General features: G+C 46.1%; 1 protein-coding gene across 1 annotated transcript; it reads left to right on the plus strand.

The window, feature by feature from the left end:
- Positions 1-13892: 13892 nt before the first annotated feature.
- On the plus strand, positions 13893-16148 carry RPL36 (ribosomal protein L36). The gene is made up of 4 exons (XM_032203659.1): positions 13893-13960; positions 14044-14138; positions 15393-15527; positions 16018-16148. Exons 2-4 carry the CDS (start codon positions 14046-14048, stop codon positions 16105-16107), a joined length of 318 nt encoding a protein of 105 aa, XP_032059550.1. The 5' UTR covers positions 13893-13960; positions 14044-14045; the 3' UTR covers positions 16108-16148.
- The last annotated feature ends 720 nt before the right edge of the window (positions 16149-16868 follow it).

Raw genomic sequence — 16868 nt, forward strand, 5'->3', positions numbered from 1 at the left:
CTGTTTTGAAGTGTTTATGAATTTGCTGTAATTCCTGTCTGCATTGAAATCCTGTAGGCCAGGGACCTGCTGTTTGTTTATAATGGGGGTAGAGCATTTCAAAATGAATACCAATTAGCTATTTCCAGGAGGGACTTTTTAGGAGTGCTGTTTTGTAGGTGTTAGAAACTTCCCCAGTCTTACTGAGAAGGTATAAGGCTTCCTAGCCTCCAGCCAGGCTGTTCAAGAAGGAAGTTATCCTGAGATCCTTTTGCCATCACAGGGAATGTAGCCAAATTTGTAAAAAGCCACTTGGAAGTTTTCACTTCCTAAATGCTCGAAGTATTATTTTCCCCAAAGCATATTTTTACTGAACATACACCAATTTCTGTCATTCTTGCACATAAACTACTATATATTGTATTTCCATTCTTATAAGCTAGTTCCTAATGTCACAAAACTTCTGAGGTTGAAAAGCACTTACTGCAGTTTTGCCTTTTGGCTACCAGAGCAGGCTTAGAAAAGGAAGATTTTCTGCCGAGAAGACGGAAAACTAGATACAAAATCAGTGGTATGTGAACAGCAAAGAAAAACAAACAAACAAACAAACAAACAAACAAAATAGTAATTGTGTGATGTAAACAGAAAGAAAGTGAGAAAATATTGCATGCAATATATGAAAACAAACTCATGGAGGCAGGCTGAACAAATAAGCACAAGTGTGTTTATCGTTAACACATAAGCTAGATGATTCTCATGTTAGAGGATCTGGGATCCTAAGATCAAGTACACCTCAATCTGGAAAAACCTCAGTACATCAATACTATGTTGTCGGTGAATAGCTTTTAGTCCCTATTGCAATAACTGCATATCTTTAGCAGTTGACCCATATAAACAGGTTTTCACCTAAGTATATCTATTTAAAAAATATGTATCCAATATGAAAGAGTTGTCTCGCCTTCCTCTCTTGAAAACAGAGCATGCCCTCCTGGCTGCAGATGATCCCACCGGGCCTTGGGTGTCATCTCTCCTAGGAGAGGGTTGGTTGCTTCTTCACCTCTGTCTCCTTCAGGGTTTTCCACACTGATCCTGTGAAGCTGTGGATGTCAGCAGGTTACTTGGAGGGAGTTTGTGAGAGATGAAAATAAGCATCTAGATCACTATGCCTGTCATTTCTATAGGCATTTATTCAATGTTGGTATTTTACCATTACTGTTATCAGATTTTCTGTGTCAGTGAGATCTGATAATAGGTTATACATGATTATAATATGATTACTGAGTGTGAAACACTCAGCAAACACTCAGTGTGAAACAGCTTCCTGACTGAACTCATAAACAGTTGTCTTTGTCTTGAAATGGATCCAGGAAATGACAAAGAAACGACAGACTACAAATCCCAGAGTGCTGTGGCCTCTTTGCTCAGCAGGGAGGTCTGACCCACCATCTGCCCACTCAGGGCAGGGAGCCACACCAAGGACAGCCCAGGAGGCTCTGAAGCCACCTCCTTCCTCATTGTTTTCATCTGCGTCTCTAGATTTGAAGTACAGTGCGTTTTTTGAATTTCGGCGCCACTTGCAAACTGTAAACCAACTGCTGCTGGATCGGCTCCAGCCCCCAGCCTTTGCAGGAGCTGCCCGTGTGAGTCTGTGTCATTTCAAACGTAGCTGCCTTCCCCTGGGCGAAGCAAAGAAAAATGCTCGTGAGCCTCAAGCTGTGCACTTGGAATGAACTTTTTCTCTCCCAGCATACATTTCCCCACACCAGGAAAATCGTGGAAGACCACTAATAAAGTTTGGTTATATTAAACCAGAAGAAAAATACTTTTTGGAATGCTGAAAGCCTCTGAATAAGCATTTTTGGGCTAGCTCATTTCTTTTGTTATTTGATGTGACACCCTGCACATCTATCATATTTTGGAAATTCCTTTAAACCTTTTTCCTCATTTTGTTTGATAATGTAATTCATATATAAGTCCCCTTTGTTCAAAAAGTTTAGCCCAAACTCCTCCTGTTATTTTTTGTCAGATTTTTAAATGATGCCTTACTAACTTTGTATGTTTCAAGTTTGTTTGTTTTGCCATCTAATATTACCAGTTATTTTCATAGTGCTGATCCCATGTCACAGTAACATATTTTTTTTCACATGTTTCTTGAAATACCACTTAAGAGATGCGTGGATGTGGCACTTAGGGACATGGTTTAGTGGTAGACTTGGTAGTGTTAGGTGGATGGTTGGACTTGATGATCTTAAAGGTCTTTTCCAACCTAAAGGATTCTATGATTTAATATTTTCTACACTTCTTAGAAGGTGCCTTTCTTAAGCAGTAGCCAGAACATTAGCAAACTTTTGTCTTAGGCACTTGTCTTCCCTCCCTGTTTGCTGAATGTGTATTTTTGCTTTTCATACCTCTGCTAAAGAGAACAGTTTGAGAGTGGGATGGGGAAGAGGGGAAAAAAAGGAGGAAGGGAAGTGCAAAAGCCAATAGTCAGTAGATGACTGTGCTTCACATGGAGTACTACACATGCTTTACTGGTGGAATCAGCATCTGTTCAAATACTGGTCGTTTTGTATCACTGTGATGATATAGGTTAGTGTTGAACCAGAGTCAATTTGTCTCAATATTTAGCAATTAGTTTACTATTAAGGACCATGAGTTCAGTGGTACACAAAATAATTTAATACCAAAACTCCCTCTCTGCTTTCAGAAGGTAGAAATGATTTGCTACATAAGGGCACAATCATTTACTTTGATGTCCCACAACAAAGGGACAGTCTAAGGATGTGTAAGCCTTACCTGCCTGGGGTGGCAGAGGGCCATGGCAATCAGTGGAGCTGTGTTCCTGGCTTTTCAGATTGCAAACTTGTTTGGAGCACATGAAGGCTGCTGTCTCATCAACTTTACCAGGTTTACTTTTCATGTAAAGCTGAGCACAGGCTGGTGCATGTACAGCTTTCATTCTGATATAAAGTCAGGAACTTGGAAGTGCCTAGGCTCTGTTTTGGAGCCCTATATCAAAGGTACTTGCAACACCTGACTGTTTGGGTAGGTTAAGAATAAATTCTTGGGATGTCAGAGAACATAGATAGCAGTGACAGGCTCTGCCTAGCACTCGAGTGCTTCTTCCCATTAGATAAATGAAAAAATAATTAAACTGGGTAATAAAGACAAAGGAAAACCTCACATATCCTTTGATGCAAAGCATGTTCTCTGTCATTGGCCACTTTCCTGTACATTTTGATGTAAAGAGTTTTCTGATGCTGTCTTGGATTCCATAATGATTCTGACATTTTGACAAATCTGGGGACACGGGCTTTCCATTGCTGTTTCTTACCTCAACTGTTTTACTTTCTCAGCAGCTGCTGTCATGTTCTCTACTTTCTCATCCCACCCTTTGTTATTCATATGTCTTTCATAGCAAGATTGTCTCTGCCTTTCCTCTGGTCATCCAACTTCCTCTCTGCCTCATGTTCCTTATTTCACTCTGAACTGCCTATTTAGTGGATAGTCTCAGATACTTTCATTAATTTTAGGAAGGGACATGGATTGAATACATAGCACAAAACATTTTCCTAGCAGTCCACATTCAACCCAGCTCAACGGTAATTTAAAAATTGCTACCAATGACTTAAAGTCTGGAAGAAGTATTCATACTACACCACAGATTTCTGTTCCTGAATTCCAGCTTCCACTAAATAAAATTGCTTCCAGCAGGGAGATCTTCCTTGCCTGCTTATGAAAAAGTTTGCTAAGAGACATATAAAGAAGAGCAAAGAGGAACACAGTGCACAGTTGTGGGATTAAAGCAAACGGCTATTAGACTGTATGTAGAACAAGGGTTTTTTCAAAACAAGACACCCTCTAATGTGTAGCAGATGTATTTATTTCTAATTTCCAGGCAAATAATGTTTGGCAGGACCCTTGGACAATAACATCCTTCTGCTACAGCATTTACCTCCTCACTGAGGCAGAATTCAACCTGTATCATGCTGGGAAATGCATTAACCAAGCCTGGGGAAGAGAATTCAGGTCTGTGCTTCAAATTGTTCACTCCTTTGTGGCAGAAAGGCAAGTGACTTTCAATGTCAGGAGGGCCTGGGTGGTTCTTTAGATTCTAGTACTGAAACCAGATCCTAGTCTCATGTGACCAGAAAGAACTGAGAATTTTATTAAAAAAGAACACCTCATTTTTTCCCATCTCAACAAAAAAAGGAAGAAGCTAGGGGCTTAGGGCTCCTCAATTTAAAACAATCCTACCTCGTCACTTCTCCATGCAGTGATTTATCATCCCGCCTGCCAAAAAGCCACTTCTGTAACACGAGAGCAGTGGAGAGGTTTTCTTCAATAGAGCCTTTATCGGGCTAAGGAAGTGTACCATTAGGTACTGAGATTTTCCTTCGCTGGCTCCCCATAGCTCAGGAATTCTTCCAAAGTAATAGGAAGACAGACTTCTTGGCAATAAAGTACTGTGAAAATACCACTGAAAACAAATGAGGTGGCCAGGTGGGAACAATACTACCATTTCCTTCTAGTCTGGCTGCAGGCAGCCCTGGAGCCTGGGGAGGTCAAGTCTTCATGTGTATACCTAGCTGCTATTTGTGGAGGTGATAGCAAATTTAATCTAAACTCAAGGAAGGGTTTGTGCTTATCACCTTTAATGAAATGTTATACCAGTAAGTTTGGACATTTTGAGTTTTGATTTTCACATTCTGAGTCTTATTCTAGTCAATAAAGGACATCCATAGCATTCCATGGAGTTCAGGTTCCCTCAAAACGAGCAAGTTCCTAATATTTTAGCTATTTGGTAGCTTGGAGTGCCTAGTGCAGGAGGGTGGGGGCTGGCTCTGAAACGCAGTTCCTCTGGGTTCACAAAGCTTGCTTTATCAGCCAGGAGCAATCCCAGCTCTGCCTGCCCCTTGGATCACTTAGATCATCGCCACTCCAGCAAAGCTGTGGGAGGGGAGCATGTAGTGCTCACACCCCCGCACTGTTATATAAAACCCTGGCACTGATCTCAAATGCTAGTGAAAACAAACCCAGTGTTTTTTTCAAAACAACCATTTGGCGCCTTATTTTCAAATCCTCAAACCAACTGCTGCTGGCTCTGTGCCCATCACCATAGAGCTACTTACATATTTTCCCCCAGCAGCTGTAATAACCTGCTATGTACCTCATGTCTGGCCAGGCAGGCTCAGGCTCTGTTGTGGTCTTGCTGGAGATAAGCAAAGATTTTATTCTGTTCAACAATCAGCCCCAAAACCTCAGTATTAGGAACTCAGTTTTTAGCAAATAGAGGTAAAAGTAGAAATCTTTGGTTTCGCTTTGAAAGATAATTAGCACATCATGCACAGTAACATGAGAAATGCTGTGTACATGTGGGATTCTTTGAGACAGCCTCTGTCAAAGGTACAGTTTACAGAGTAAACATATGTGAGGTGGGGAAGACAACATCTGTGGAGATAAAGAGGCATGTGCTTAGGATCAGTCTCTGTTGTGTATATTGTATGATTAATACAGGAGATGGTAAGAATGCATGCATGCATTCAGCAATTCCAAAGTGCACTCTGCCCTAAGACATCAGTGTGTTTTACAAAGGATAATATATCAAGCACTGTAATGGGCTTGCAACAAAATTCACGTGACTGTGAAATTTACACAGTCAGTATCTGTGAAACCACCACAGTGCAGTGACAGAGTGACCATATTGCCTATTGGAAAGATGAAGATATCATGCAGTGGCAATGGGAGGCACGAATGTCATTGCTCAGTGGGTGATATGCCCAGGTGCAAGCAATTTCACAGCTGGGCCTGCTCGGATTGAGTCCTTGAGCTCCCTCGAGTGCAAAAGATTATAACTCTGTGGAATCCAGAGAAACAACCTGTAAGCTTGAAGTATTGAGCTTCCCAATCTGCCAAGAGATAATAACTGACATGCATTTGCTAGCTGACAGTTCTTCTTCCCAAGAGAACAGACCAGCTCTCCCTCAGCATACCAGAAAGTGCATTGGGAGATTGCTTCAGTTTACCAGCACCGTGACCACTACCTGAGACACTAACCTCAGGCGTAGCCCCCCCCAGCCACAGTGTTACAACCCAGGGCAGATGTGCACAACCCCTGTGGCACGTGTGGATGTGTTCTTGATGCCTGCTCAGCGTCTAGCACCCCTTCGGTGGTGGTCTCCAAGAGTGGTCTACCTGTAAGCACCCATCAGACGTGTGAGACCTGGACTCTGCCTGCCCAGTTTAAAACAGGTTAAGCTGATGTATGTTGGATGACAAAGAAGCAGTTAATAACCTTCGTTATGCAAGTGTTGCTGGTTTTGCATTTTTGTAGCATTTGTATGGGGTACCAAGGAGTGCTTAGAAACAGTGCAAACTGCTAACTGGCCGCAGATGCTGAGGGACGCAGGGTTTGGTGTCAGGCTATGACCAGGTGAGGCCATTGACAGCTAATACCTACAATTTAACTTAAAAAGCAGTAAAGAGTTAAGTCTGTAACCCCACTGTCACCTCCTGCAGTGCACAGCTGGCATCACATATGAACTGCTACTTGTAGGAGCCTGGCTGCCTGCCCGCAAGTCAGCATGTGGATGGCTCCGTTAGCATCCTCATTCACACACCTGCATCGTGCTGGTCTGAACAGGACTGCAGGGGCAAGGGCTCCGGTCTGTACAAGCCTGCAAAGCATTTGTGTGCTGCAGAGTATAAATCCCTACCTACTCTACCCCTCCCACTAAGCAAATACATTTTGTGTGAAATGTCACCCAGCGGTTCTGGTTCAGCAGCCACCCCGCCCAGTTTCCCAGTGGCCAGGGTTGGGTCTGCAGGACTGTCCTGAGGCCAGAGGGGAGAAAATCTCCACCCTGCAGCTGGCAAGGAGCTGGAATGTCTTCCAGTGTAGCAACTGGGTGCCTGGAGAGGCACCTCAGTGAGACTCAGGACATCTTTGGCTGAATGACCAGAAAGCAGGACTCCCACATGGAGAAAATCTTATGTGAAAGGTCTACATTACATGGGCCACTTAGGGGCACTGTGACTGTTTACCTATTTGCCTTTTCTGTCTTTTCACAGATCTCTTGAATTCAGTTTCTTTTTTTCTTTCCAGGTTTTCTCCACCCTGCACATTTCTCCTTTGATGTTGACAGCTAGCAGCACCCTGGCCATACCAACCAACTCATGACCAACTTTCCTGTTCATTCTTGTCAAAATGCCTTCTTATGTAAAATCAATAGCAACATTTGCTTTCCACAGTGCTCTCCTGTTGGTGTGTGAACAAGAAGGATCAACACCTCCTTGGGAGGTGGATACCCCCATTACTCTACTTCCTTCTACTCTGGACACAATCTTGCAGAGTTGTCCTTGCAATCCTTGACCTTTCAGTTGGGTCTTTTCCTGTAAAAACTTTGGGAAGGACCTCCTCTTTGTAGTCCCCCGTTTTACCCAACCCTTGCATCATTCTTGCTGCTTTAGTGTTGCACAGTCACTGTAGCCTCTGGGGCAGAAGAGCATCTCTCCCCTCCCTTCTCCTTGTCGTCTCACTTCTACAGCTAGGATTTAGTGCTGCTTCCCTGCTTTTTATCCATCTTTTCCTCACTCTACCTTTCCTGCCTCCATAACCGGTGGCTGCTTCCTCCCCATCCAGTGGTCACAGGTATGTCCTGGGCTCTTCAGATGTCCCCAGGCAGCAGCAATGAAGCATGGGCCAGTAATGCATTCGTGCAAGTGAGAAGTAGGAAAAGCTGAGTTTCTAGCTGCCTGGTGGTGTGTGGTGTGAGCAGACAGCACAGCTTTCTGCAGGCTCCCTGCAGCTGATCCTCTGGGGCAGTGTCACAGGGCTGAGCTGGGGAGCTCTTCTTGTCTCCACCAGGGCTTGCTGGTCTCAGGCTGGGTGGGAGACTTGCTTAATGGGAGCAGGTCTGAGCAGGCAGTGACCGTCCACAGGTAATACCATTTCAGACAAATGCTGCAGGAGAGCCCATGATCCTGGGATCCCTTCACACAGACACCACACAGCCTGGGATGTGCACATATCCACCTGCACAGAGCACAGCAGCTTGTAACAATTGTCCTGTTCCTGTTCCAGGCTGCCGTGCCCAGGTAAAGGAAAACAAGAAACGAGGGCCAGCTCTCAACTTCCATCTGAGAAACCTTTCCATCCTCAGCAGCAGCAGCAAATAGGGAGGTAAGTCACTGCTGAAGGGTGTGCTGGCAGAAGGGAGAAGCAGTATGTGATACACCGGTACAGCAGCTGCAGGGGAAACTGAAGTCCTCCTCTATGCAATACCCTACATAAAGAAAGGAGATTTGCTTCTCCAAGCAATATCCTTTTACCCAAGCTCAGCCTTTTTACTTGGAAGTGATGAGCAACTTGGAAGGAAGACCAAAGCTCAGGCATATGCAATTGCAGAAGAGGATCAAAAATTAAGACATTCCCTTGCATGGCAGCAGAGTTTAAGTACAGTAGCCCAGATTGTACGAACCAACCTCCGCAGCCCTGGAAGGGTTAAATTATTTCCTGCAATAGCAGCAACCCTCCTGAAATGGCAGCTGCAGGTGGTTCCTATGCTCGGACAGAGGAGGCATTGGACTGGCCAGGTGGATGACAGCCATCGTTCAGCAGCAGCCCCAAGGAACAGGCAGGGGTTGTTGTCCAGTTTTTCCTGGAGCAGGTGGGCTCAGGAACAGATGCTGGTATGGGACAGCTTGGGTGATGGCTTTAGCACTGTGCCTGTGCTATAAAAGGCTACAAAAGAAGCCTGTGCAGGAAGCATAGCACCAGAGACATACGTTGGCTTCTCTGTTCGGTGGTGTTAACAGAGGGGGACTGTCATCTGCCTTTCCCCTCTCGGGAGTGCTGTTTTCATGGCTTCTGTATGTGTGTCTGTATGTCCACGCACTTGCACTGCTTCAGAGGGCAGATTTTGGTTCAAGTGGAGCAGCTGGTGCCCTTGTTTATGGGGTCACATAAGAGAAGGATTCTGCTTTTTTTTTTTTTTTTTTTTTTTTGGTTTGCTTATTTATTTATTTTTATTTTCTGGACAGAAGCTGCTGGTTTCTGATTTTGCTATTGGAAGTCTTGCAAGATACCACATATTTCAGGGTGATATTTTCTCAACCCCAGTTTACTTACCAAGACCAGAGCTTTCTTTAAATTCAGTTCAAATGGCAAGAATCAAAGACCAATGTAAAAATTTCTCTACAATGTGCAAAGCAGTGTTTTGTATAAAGTGTGCTTAAACTTGCCTAATAAACCACCATCAAAGAAAGTGTTTTGGGTCTCTAACTGCCTCAAAGCAGCGAAAAACTTTGTGAAGGAGATGGTGAACAACACAGTCCAGCAGAAGCCAGCCAGAGGTCAGCCTGGCTGGGCTGAGACTGATGCAGCACGTTCCTGTGCACTGAGGCTTGCGTAGCAAACACTATGTAGGAGATAGACAAAGCTGACAAAGACAGTGGAGTCATTCTTACACAGGAGGGCTGTTTTTATTAAAGATCGAGTAGTGGCGAATCCTCAGCTTGCTTGGGCAAGGAAGGGCCACCCTGATTTGGCTCTGATCACTCCCCAGACAGCCCCATTGCACATCAAGGATCCTCTCCACCTTCAGCATCTCACCAAGAGAAGCTGCGGGGACCCATTCCCTAGCTCTCTCCTGTCCCCTCAGAAGAGCACAGTGGAGCAATGGTGGCAACTGTGACAAAGTGCCCAAGCTGTGCCAGCATAGCACTGCATGCCTGTGAGAGGGGCACACTCAGAATCTCAAGTTTCTGTGTCTGACAGCCACAGTCACTTTTTAGATGGCAGAGAGATGTTATCACTGCTCCTGTCCCCACATCCTCTTTTCGGAGCCCTGTTCTAGCTGTTCCTGTTCTTGGTGCGTTCTTGGTGCATGGGGGTATTTTCATCCCTAACTGTGATGATCTCAGTTGCAGAAATACCGCATATGATGAGTCCTGTGATGGTTACGTTCGTGAGTAATTGTTTCCTGGAAGACAGTGCAGCTCCATCACTTGGGGAAACACCCTGTAAGAACATACAAAGTTGAGCTGATAAAACACATTAGCACGTGAGAGCAGACCTCAGTGCAGATCCAAACAGCTCAGATCCTTGCAGAAGTGAGTGGAGCTCTCAAGAGTTTTAGGTCTAGAAGGGACAGCCAGGAGAGCACTGGGAAGCAGCACTTCCCAACAAAATTGGTGCACTGAGAGCAACAAGGTCTCAGCTCAAAGGGGAGGCCTCTGGCTGCCTGTGGGAATGGTGCTGAAGTATTTTCACACTGGTTGCTGTGTGTATTTTTGTTAATTAACCTAAGACAGTAGACTTTAAATTTAAAGTGTCCTGGATTTAGGCATGAGGCTGAGCCTCCTTCATGAGCAATCTCCTTCTTGCCTTCCTGATGCCCAGCTCTACCAGTTTCCCTGGATCTGCTGTCTCACAGAGTCACAGAATCACAGAATTGTCTATGTTGGAAGAGACCTCAAGATCATTGAATCCAACTTCTGACCTAACACTAGCAAGTCCTCCACTAAACCATATCGCTAAGTTCAACATCTAAACGTCTTTTAAAGACCTCCAGGGATGGTGACTCCACCGCCTCCCTGGGCAGCCCATTCCAATGCCTAACAACCCTCTCGGTAAAGAAGTTCTTCCTAATATCCAACCTAAAACACCCCGGCGCAACTTTAGCCCATTCCCCCTCATCCTGTCACCAGGCACATGGGAGAATAGACCAACCCCACCCCGCTACAGCCTCCTTTAATGTACTTATAAAGAGCGACAAGGTTGCCCATGAGCCTCCTTTTCTTCAGGCTGAAAAAGCCCAGCTCCCTCAGCTGCTCCTTGTAGGACTTGTTCTCCAGGCCCCTCACCAGCTTTGTCGCCCTTCTCTGGACCCGCTCGAGCACCTCGATGTCCTTCTTGTAGCGAGGGGCCCAAAACTGAACACAGTACTCGAGGTGCGGCCTCACCAGAGCTGAGTACAGGGGGACAATCACTTCCCTAGACCTGCTGGCCACACTGCTTCTTATACAAGCCAGGATGCTGTTGGCCTTCTTGGCCACCTGAGCACACTGCTGGCTCATATTCAGCCGACTATCCACCAATACTCCCAGGTCCTTCTCCGCCAGGCAGCTTTCCAACCACTCAGTGGGCAGAGTGACCCTGTGCTGCTTTCTAGAAGACATCCAGCAGAAAAGTATGGCTGGATCCAGGCAAATGCAAATGCCTACAACATGCAAGGCCTTGGTCAAGGACAGGTAAGACACGAAGGTGGACCATGGCTAGACAGCAGCAGGCTACAGCTTCCTGACTGTTCTCACTTCTGTGGAGGCAATTAAGTTAATGCGTGGAACTACTTTTTGAAGGCTGGTGCAATGTTGTGCTTTCTCAGTGATCATCAGTGATTTCCATGAGCTTTCAGAAATTAGACAGCAGTCTTGCATTGATATCAGCCAGGCGTCTTTGCACCACTGGCTGCATCTCATTTGGTCCTGTAGAGATGTAGGTATTTTCTCAAGAAATCTCTGTCTGTAGGCTTAAAAGTCTGGGAGAACCTGTTGGTGAAGACGAAGGGAAAAAAGGCACTGATTCAACCTTGGCCACATTAACCACATTTGGTGGTGAAAGCACATTTTCCTTGCTTGTTCTCCGAAATGGCTGATTCATGTAAAAATTGTCTTGAAGAGCATAACAGACAGCCGTTGTGTAAAAGTGAAAGAATTAGTCATCCTAGAGTCACCAGTTCTAAAAGGGAGATTCGGAAGAATCTGACTTGAAAAGACCCACAAACTTCCCTGCAGCCAACTGTTTTACAACTTGGATTTTAAATACCTGTGTTCTTATATGCCTGCTGAATCATCGACTCTGGGGACCAGCTCAGGTTCATCCCCACCTGGGAATGTCTATGAGCCCTTTTTGCCTGACCTAGCCAACCGAAGCTTTGGGCAAAAGAATTAGTTACTCATCTGGGAACAGCCTCCATCCTTCCTGTACTTGGGCCAGACAAAACCTCCACGCTCCCCTGATGGAGACTTTGCTCATAACAGCTCTGAGAAATTAATAAGGGAAAAGAGCACGGAGACTTAATGTGGAATTAATTAAAGGGGGAAATTCTGCTGAGATGCAAACCACTTGCAAATGCTGGAAATGTGGGACAAGGCATTTACCTCTGATGGAATGTGGCAGAGGCTTTTGGGAACTGCAAGACTGGATTTTCAAGTAGGTGATAAGGGACTTGTAAAAGCAATGATGGGAGGCAAAGGATCTAAAAGGATGGGGGAAAGATGTTTTTTCTTGGGGTTTTTAGTGAAGAATAGGGAGGCAAAATGAGGAGAAACCCAAGAAGAGGTTGGTAGCAGTACATCGATGTGTCTGCACATTGAGTGGGAAAGAAGAAAGCATCATGAGTGGAATATTCCAGTAGCCAGGTGAGTGGAGGAAAATACCCATCCCGAAGCACATCCTGGTTCAATTGTGCTTGCAGAATCAGGCCGCAGAAGGCAGTGGCCTCTTCCTCCTTCAGGCAAGTGCTTGTTTCAGAGCCACCTTGCTGGCTGGTGGCTACAGGGACCAAGTGGGTGGATGTTCCCCTTCTGCACACCCAGAGCTGATGTAGGCAGCAACCAAAATAGCCCCAGGCAGGGGACATGACATCTTGTCCAGCTTGGGGCGTACAACATCTCCTGAACGAAAACAAGGGCTTGTGGATGGATGGAGCTTTATTTGCCTTGTATGATAGTTCTGTTTTAATAAACATTATACCAAATTTGGGCTGATTGTAGAGGTGCGTATAACAAATTTGGCATTCCTAATGTTGCTTTAATGACTTTCAGAAACGTTAGAATGAAGCAGATTCGGGATTTCTTTTGTCTCTATGGGACAGTCACTTCCCTGCTGCACAGGTCCGTCAATATTCTGCCCTCCTGTGGAGAAAAAAGTTACAGCTGGACCTGCTCCAGGATGTATGGGATGAAGATTCCCCAGCTGTTGAATCTGTGCCATGAGCTGGGTGACAGGGAATCCAAACACGATTCGCGTGTTGGTTGAAACAACCACCCTGGTACAGCAGGAGTGAGTCTCGCATCCGGACTAGTTCTATACTGTGTGATCTATACATCTAATGTGATCTTTACATCTAATGGTGAGATGTAATAACTTCTTAATTATATTCTATAATTTGCTTTAAAATGAAATGTTTTCAATTTTATATTTTCAATTCAATATTTTCAGTTAAAAATATTATCTGCCTTTGAAAGTAGAAAACAGTTCTTTGGGTTGAACTACGTGTTCCTCTCTGTTCTTTCTAAGAGGCAAGGATTTGTTCAGGCAGGAAAATCTAAGCGCTTTCATTTCAAAAGCTTCTGTTTATGCTGTTTAATTTGATCCGTTTATCAAAATTAAAATATATTTGTAAAACTATCAGGGGGAAATCAAACAGCTTCCTTCCTTGGTTTGCCCTTCAGAATTTAGCAGCAACCTGCTCAAGTCCTCTTACTGCTACAGAGCCTGAAAAGTCTGGAAGTGTGCACAAACCCTCACATCCTATTGAACATTAATGCTGCCTGCTAGCAAGGCCTGAGGCCAAGGGGCTTTGGGCTTGCAAGTGGTGGAGCTGGAGCTGAGGAAGCAGCAAGAGGAAAAGGCAAAAACCTTCCCCAGCAGCTCCTGGAGAAGCAGCCACTTTCAGCAGCATTTCAAACACGAGCTAGACAGAAACTACAGGCGCTCTGGCACAGAGAAAGGCACAAATGCCATTCCCAATTAAGGACCATTTGCCCCCAGGGCAGCTGCCCTCCTGTGCCTGCGTTCAGTCCCCTCAGGGAGCCCGCCAGTCCTCCAGTCCGCCACCTCGATGGTGCAGAGGCGAGATAGAGCGGCCGCCGGGCGGGGCGAGGGGCGGGCTGGCGGAAGTGCCACCGGAAGTGCCGCCTCAGAGCCCCGCGCGAGGTCTTTCCTTCCGGTGCGGCGCCATCGGCGGAGGGGCAGGTGAGGAGCGGGCCGGGCCGGGCCGGGATCCGCCTCCATCCGCGTCCATCGGCGGCTCAGCGCTGACCGCTCTCTCCCCGCAGACATGGCGATCCGCTACCCGATGGCCGTGGGCCTCAACAAGGGCTACAAAGTGACGAAGAACGTGACCAAGCCGCGCCAGTGCCGCCGCCGCGGGGTGAGTACGGGGCGGGGGGGGGGGGGGGCGGGGGGGGGGGGGCGCGCCCGGCTCCTGAGGTACCGGGGGGGGGGGTGCCGGGGGGGTCGCTGGCAGCGGAGCGCGGAGCAGGAATTGGAGGCGCGGCCCCGAGCTAACGGGGGAGGAGTCGGTAGTGGGAGAATAAGGTAGGTGGACGAGAAGGTGAAAGAAAAAGGTAGGTGAGCACGGCTTAAGTTGAATTAATAGCAAAATAGAAAACGGGCTGGATGGCTGCCGAAGGCCTTCCTAGTCTGCTTGTTTGGGGAACAGCAGCAGGTTTCTATGTCACTGACAGCTGATGACAGATACCAGGAGCTATGAAGGTTCAGCATGTGACAGAAATTCAGTTTGCATCTTTTCTCACACTTTGGTTAAATGGAGTATTTGCACAGGGTGTTTGAGATGTGTAGCACTGTACACCCTGGATTCCTCTTGGCCCCATCTAAAGATGTTGGTGTACGCAGATGCGCACAATAAGAGGTGTTATGGCTAAAATGAGCAGAGAGTAGCATGTCTCTGAAAGCACCGTGCTGCTTACAGCCTACAAGGGGTCTTCTGAGATGTGCTAACGGCATAATGGGTTTGGGGTCTTAACCTAGGGTTTGCCACAGCCCTTTGCAGTCCAGGCCTTCAGTCCAGGAAGACAAGTTCCACCCAACCATACTACTATGTACTTTGTTTTGAATTCCTAAATTGCATTTTGGTACTTAAATAGTAATGTACAAGCAGTTTGCCTACATTCTTTGTAAAGTTGCTTGTGTGGTGTGGGATTTGTTTCTGTGTGTGAAACATTGCTGCGTGGTACACCCAAACTCCTCTGTTTGCTGAGGGGAATATTTTCCTGAAAGCTCTGATGTGTGAGTATGATCAGTGTTCCAGGCTGACTGAGTGCAGGTGACTAACATACAACTGGAGACTGCTTGGTTTAGATTATTCAGGTGTTCCAGCAGGGTGTATCCCTGCTCTCTAGGAGGTGTTTTCAGATAGCTAAGTCTGCTTCCTCTCCAGCTGTGCTAGAAGTGCAGGCAAGCAGCCAAGGTAGTTGAAAACCTTGCAGGATATGTGAAAGGGCTGCGCTGATCCTGGCACTTAAGAAGGATGGTTTTTGTATGTTGCTGAATCGAGCTTTATAACAAAAGTTATTTTATAGTAACTGCTTTGATGGAAATATTGATGCTGGCTGTGTTAGTGCTCGTGTTCATTGTGACTTACATTTTTTTCCCCTTCCTGTAGCGCCTGACCAAACACACCAAGTTTGTGCGAGACATGATCAGGGAAGTCTGTGGCTTTGCACCCTATGAGAGACGTGCTATGGAACTGCTGAAAGTTTCCAAAGATAAACGTGCTCTGAAGTTCATAAAGAAACGGGTAGGTCAATTTGATGCCATAATGAGGATATCAGAAACTTTTTTTGCCAACTTTGTTTTCTGCCCTTTCCTAGGGAAACTTTGCTGTTTATTTTTTTTTTTCAGTTGTTAGCACAGTTAGCAGCCGAGTGACAGTGAGAGAGAGGGTGGCAGACAAAGATACTTTGCTGACAAGGCTCCAAGCTACAGCAATAGATTTTCTTTGCTGTTTTTGTATTATTTGCAAAGCTGGTGCTGGGAACAGGATAGCAGCATTGATGGAGGCTGGGTACCATTAACCAGGTGAATTGGGAGTTTGTTGAAGGCAGCTCCAATAGTTGAGAGCATCATCTGCCTTGCCTCCAAAAATTTAGAGTAGAAATACTACCGAGCTGTGATGTTAAGTAGTTCCTGGCTTGCCAGTTGAGGTCGATGGGGTTGAAGTCTGACAAGGTTCTTTTCCCTGCTCTTTGCTGGGATGAATGCTGACTGTACTGCTCTCGTCTCTGCAGGTTGGCACTCACATTCGGGCCAAGCGAAAGCGGGAGGAGCTCAGTAACGTCCTGGCAGCCATGAGGAAAGCTGCTGCAAAGAAGGATTGAGTTGTACAGTCTGTAACTCAATAAAGTCCTTTCTCACAAAAGCGGTGTAGCAGCTGTTAATGGTCTGTCTGCTTCAGTCTGTGGAGACTGGCATAGCTCCTGGGGATGCTGAATCCCTAAGATACAGTAAGCTGGAAAAAATGCTGCAGATGGTGATGCCCTTATTCTGCCACTCCCTCCTGCAACTTCTACCTTCCTAAATGTGGATGAACTCCTTTTAAAATCCCTTTTGTGCCTGCTGCAGTAGCAGGGCAGTTCATCGTCATTCTCAAAACGGGCACTAGGGGAAAGGGAAATGCAGGAAAACCATCCAGAGCACAGAAGAAGCCCTGCAGGGACTGCAGGCAACTCTGCGAGTGTTTTCTGTATGTGTAGAGCCACAGCTTCTGCTCCTCCAGAGCAGCGTGGTTCATGGCCTTCTCACGCTGTCTGAGAAGAGGCCTGTCATTTCAAAGAGCCTCTCATAACATAAAGAGACAGTGCAAAAAGCTAAATCCTGTTGCAGAAAACCTGCACAGGGCTTCTGAGGCTGAATACCCCATCCTGCCCAGCAGCCTGCCACAACAAGCAGTAATGTACCTGACTATAACCCATCCCTTCTTCCTTTCTGTGAACTCTACCTGTTTTCCACTCTTCTGTTAAGTCTACCTTTTGACTCCTGGTGGTTGCAGAAGTCCCCAGTATAGCATCAAGGAGGAGTTACATTCCACAGAACTCCTGTCCTAGATTTGGTGGCAGCTGGACAGAGGATATCATCAGGT

Source organism: Aythya fuligula, chromosome 26, assembly GCF_009819795.1.
Source record: "Aythya fuligula isolate bAytFul2 chromosome 26, bAytFul2.pri, whole genome shotgun sequence".
In the NCBI taxonomy this organism is placed as follows: domain Eukaryota; kingdom Metazoa; phylum Chordata; class Aves; order Anseriformes; family Anatidae; genus Aythya; species Aythya fuligula.

What these genes read in the sequence shown, in the direction of transcription:
- RPL36 (XM_032203659.1), top strand. Translation starts at nt 14,046, where the DNA reads ATGGCGATCCGCTACCCGATGGCCGTGGGCCTCAACAAGGGCTACAAA. An exon ending in GCCAGTGCCGCCGCCGCGGG is followed by an intron (nt 14,139 to 15,392) that starts GTGAGTACGGGG and finishes CCCTTCCTGTAG; the next exon opens with CGCCTGACCAAACACACCAA. An exon ending in TGAAGTTCATAAAGAAACGG is followed by an intron (nt 15,528 to 16,017) that starts GTAGGTCAATTT and finishes TCGTCTCTGCAG; the next exon opens with GTTGGCACTCACATTCGGGC.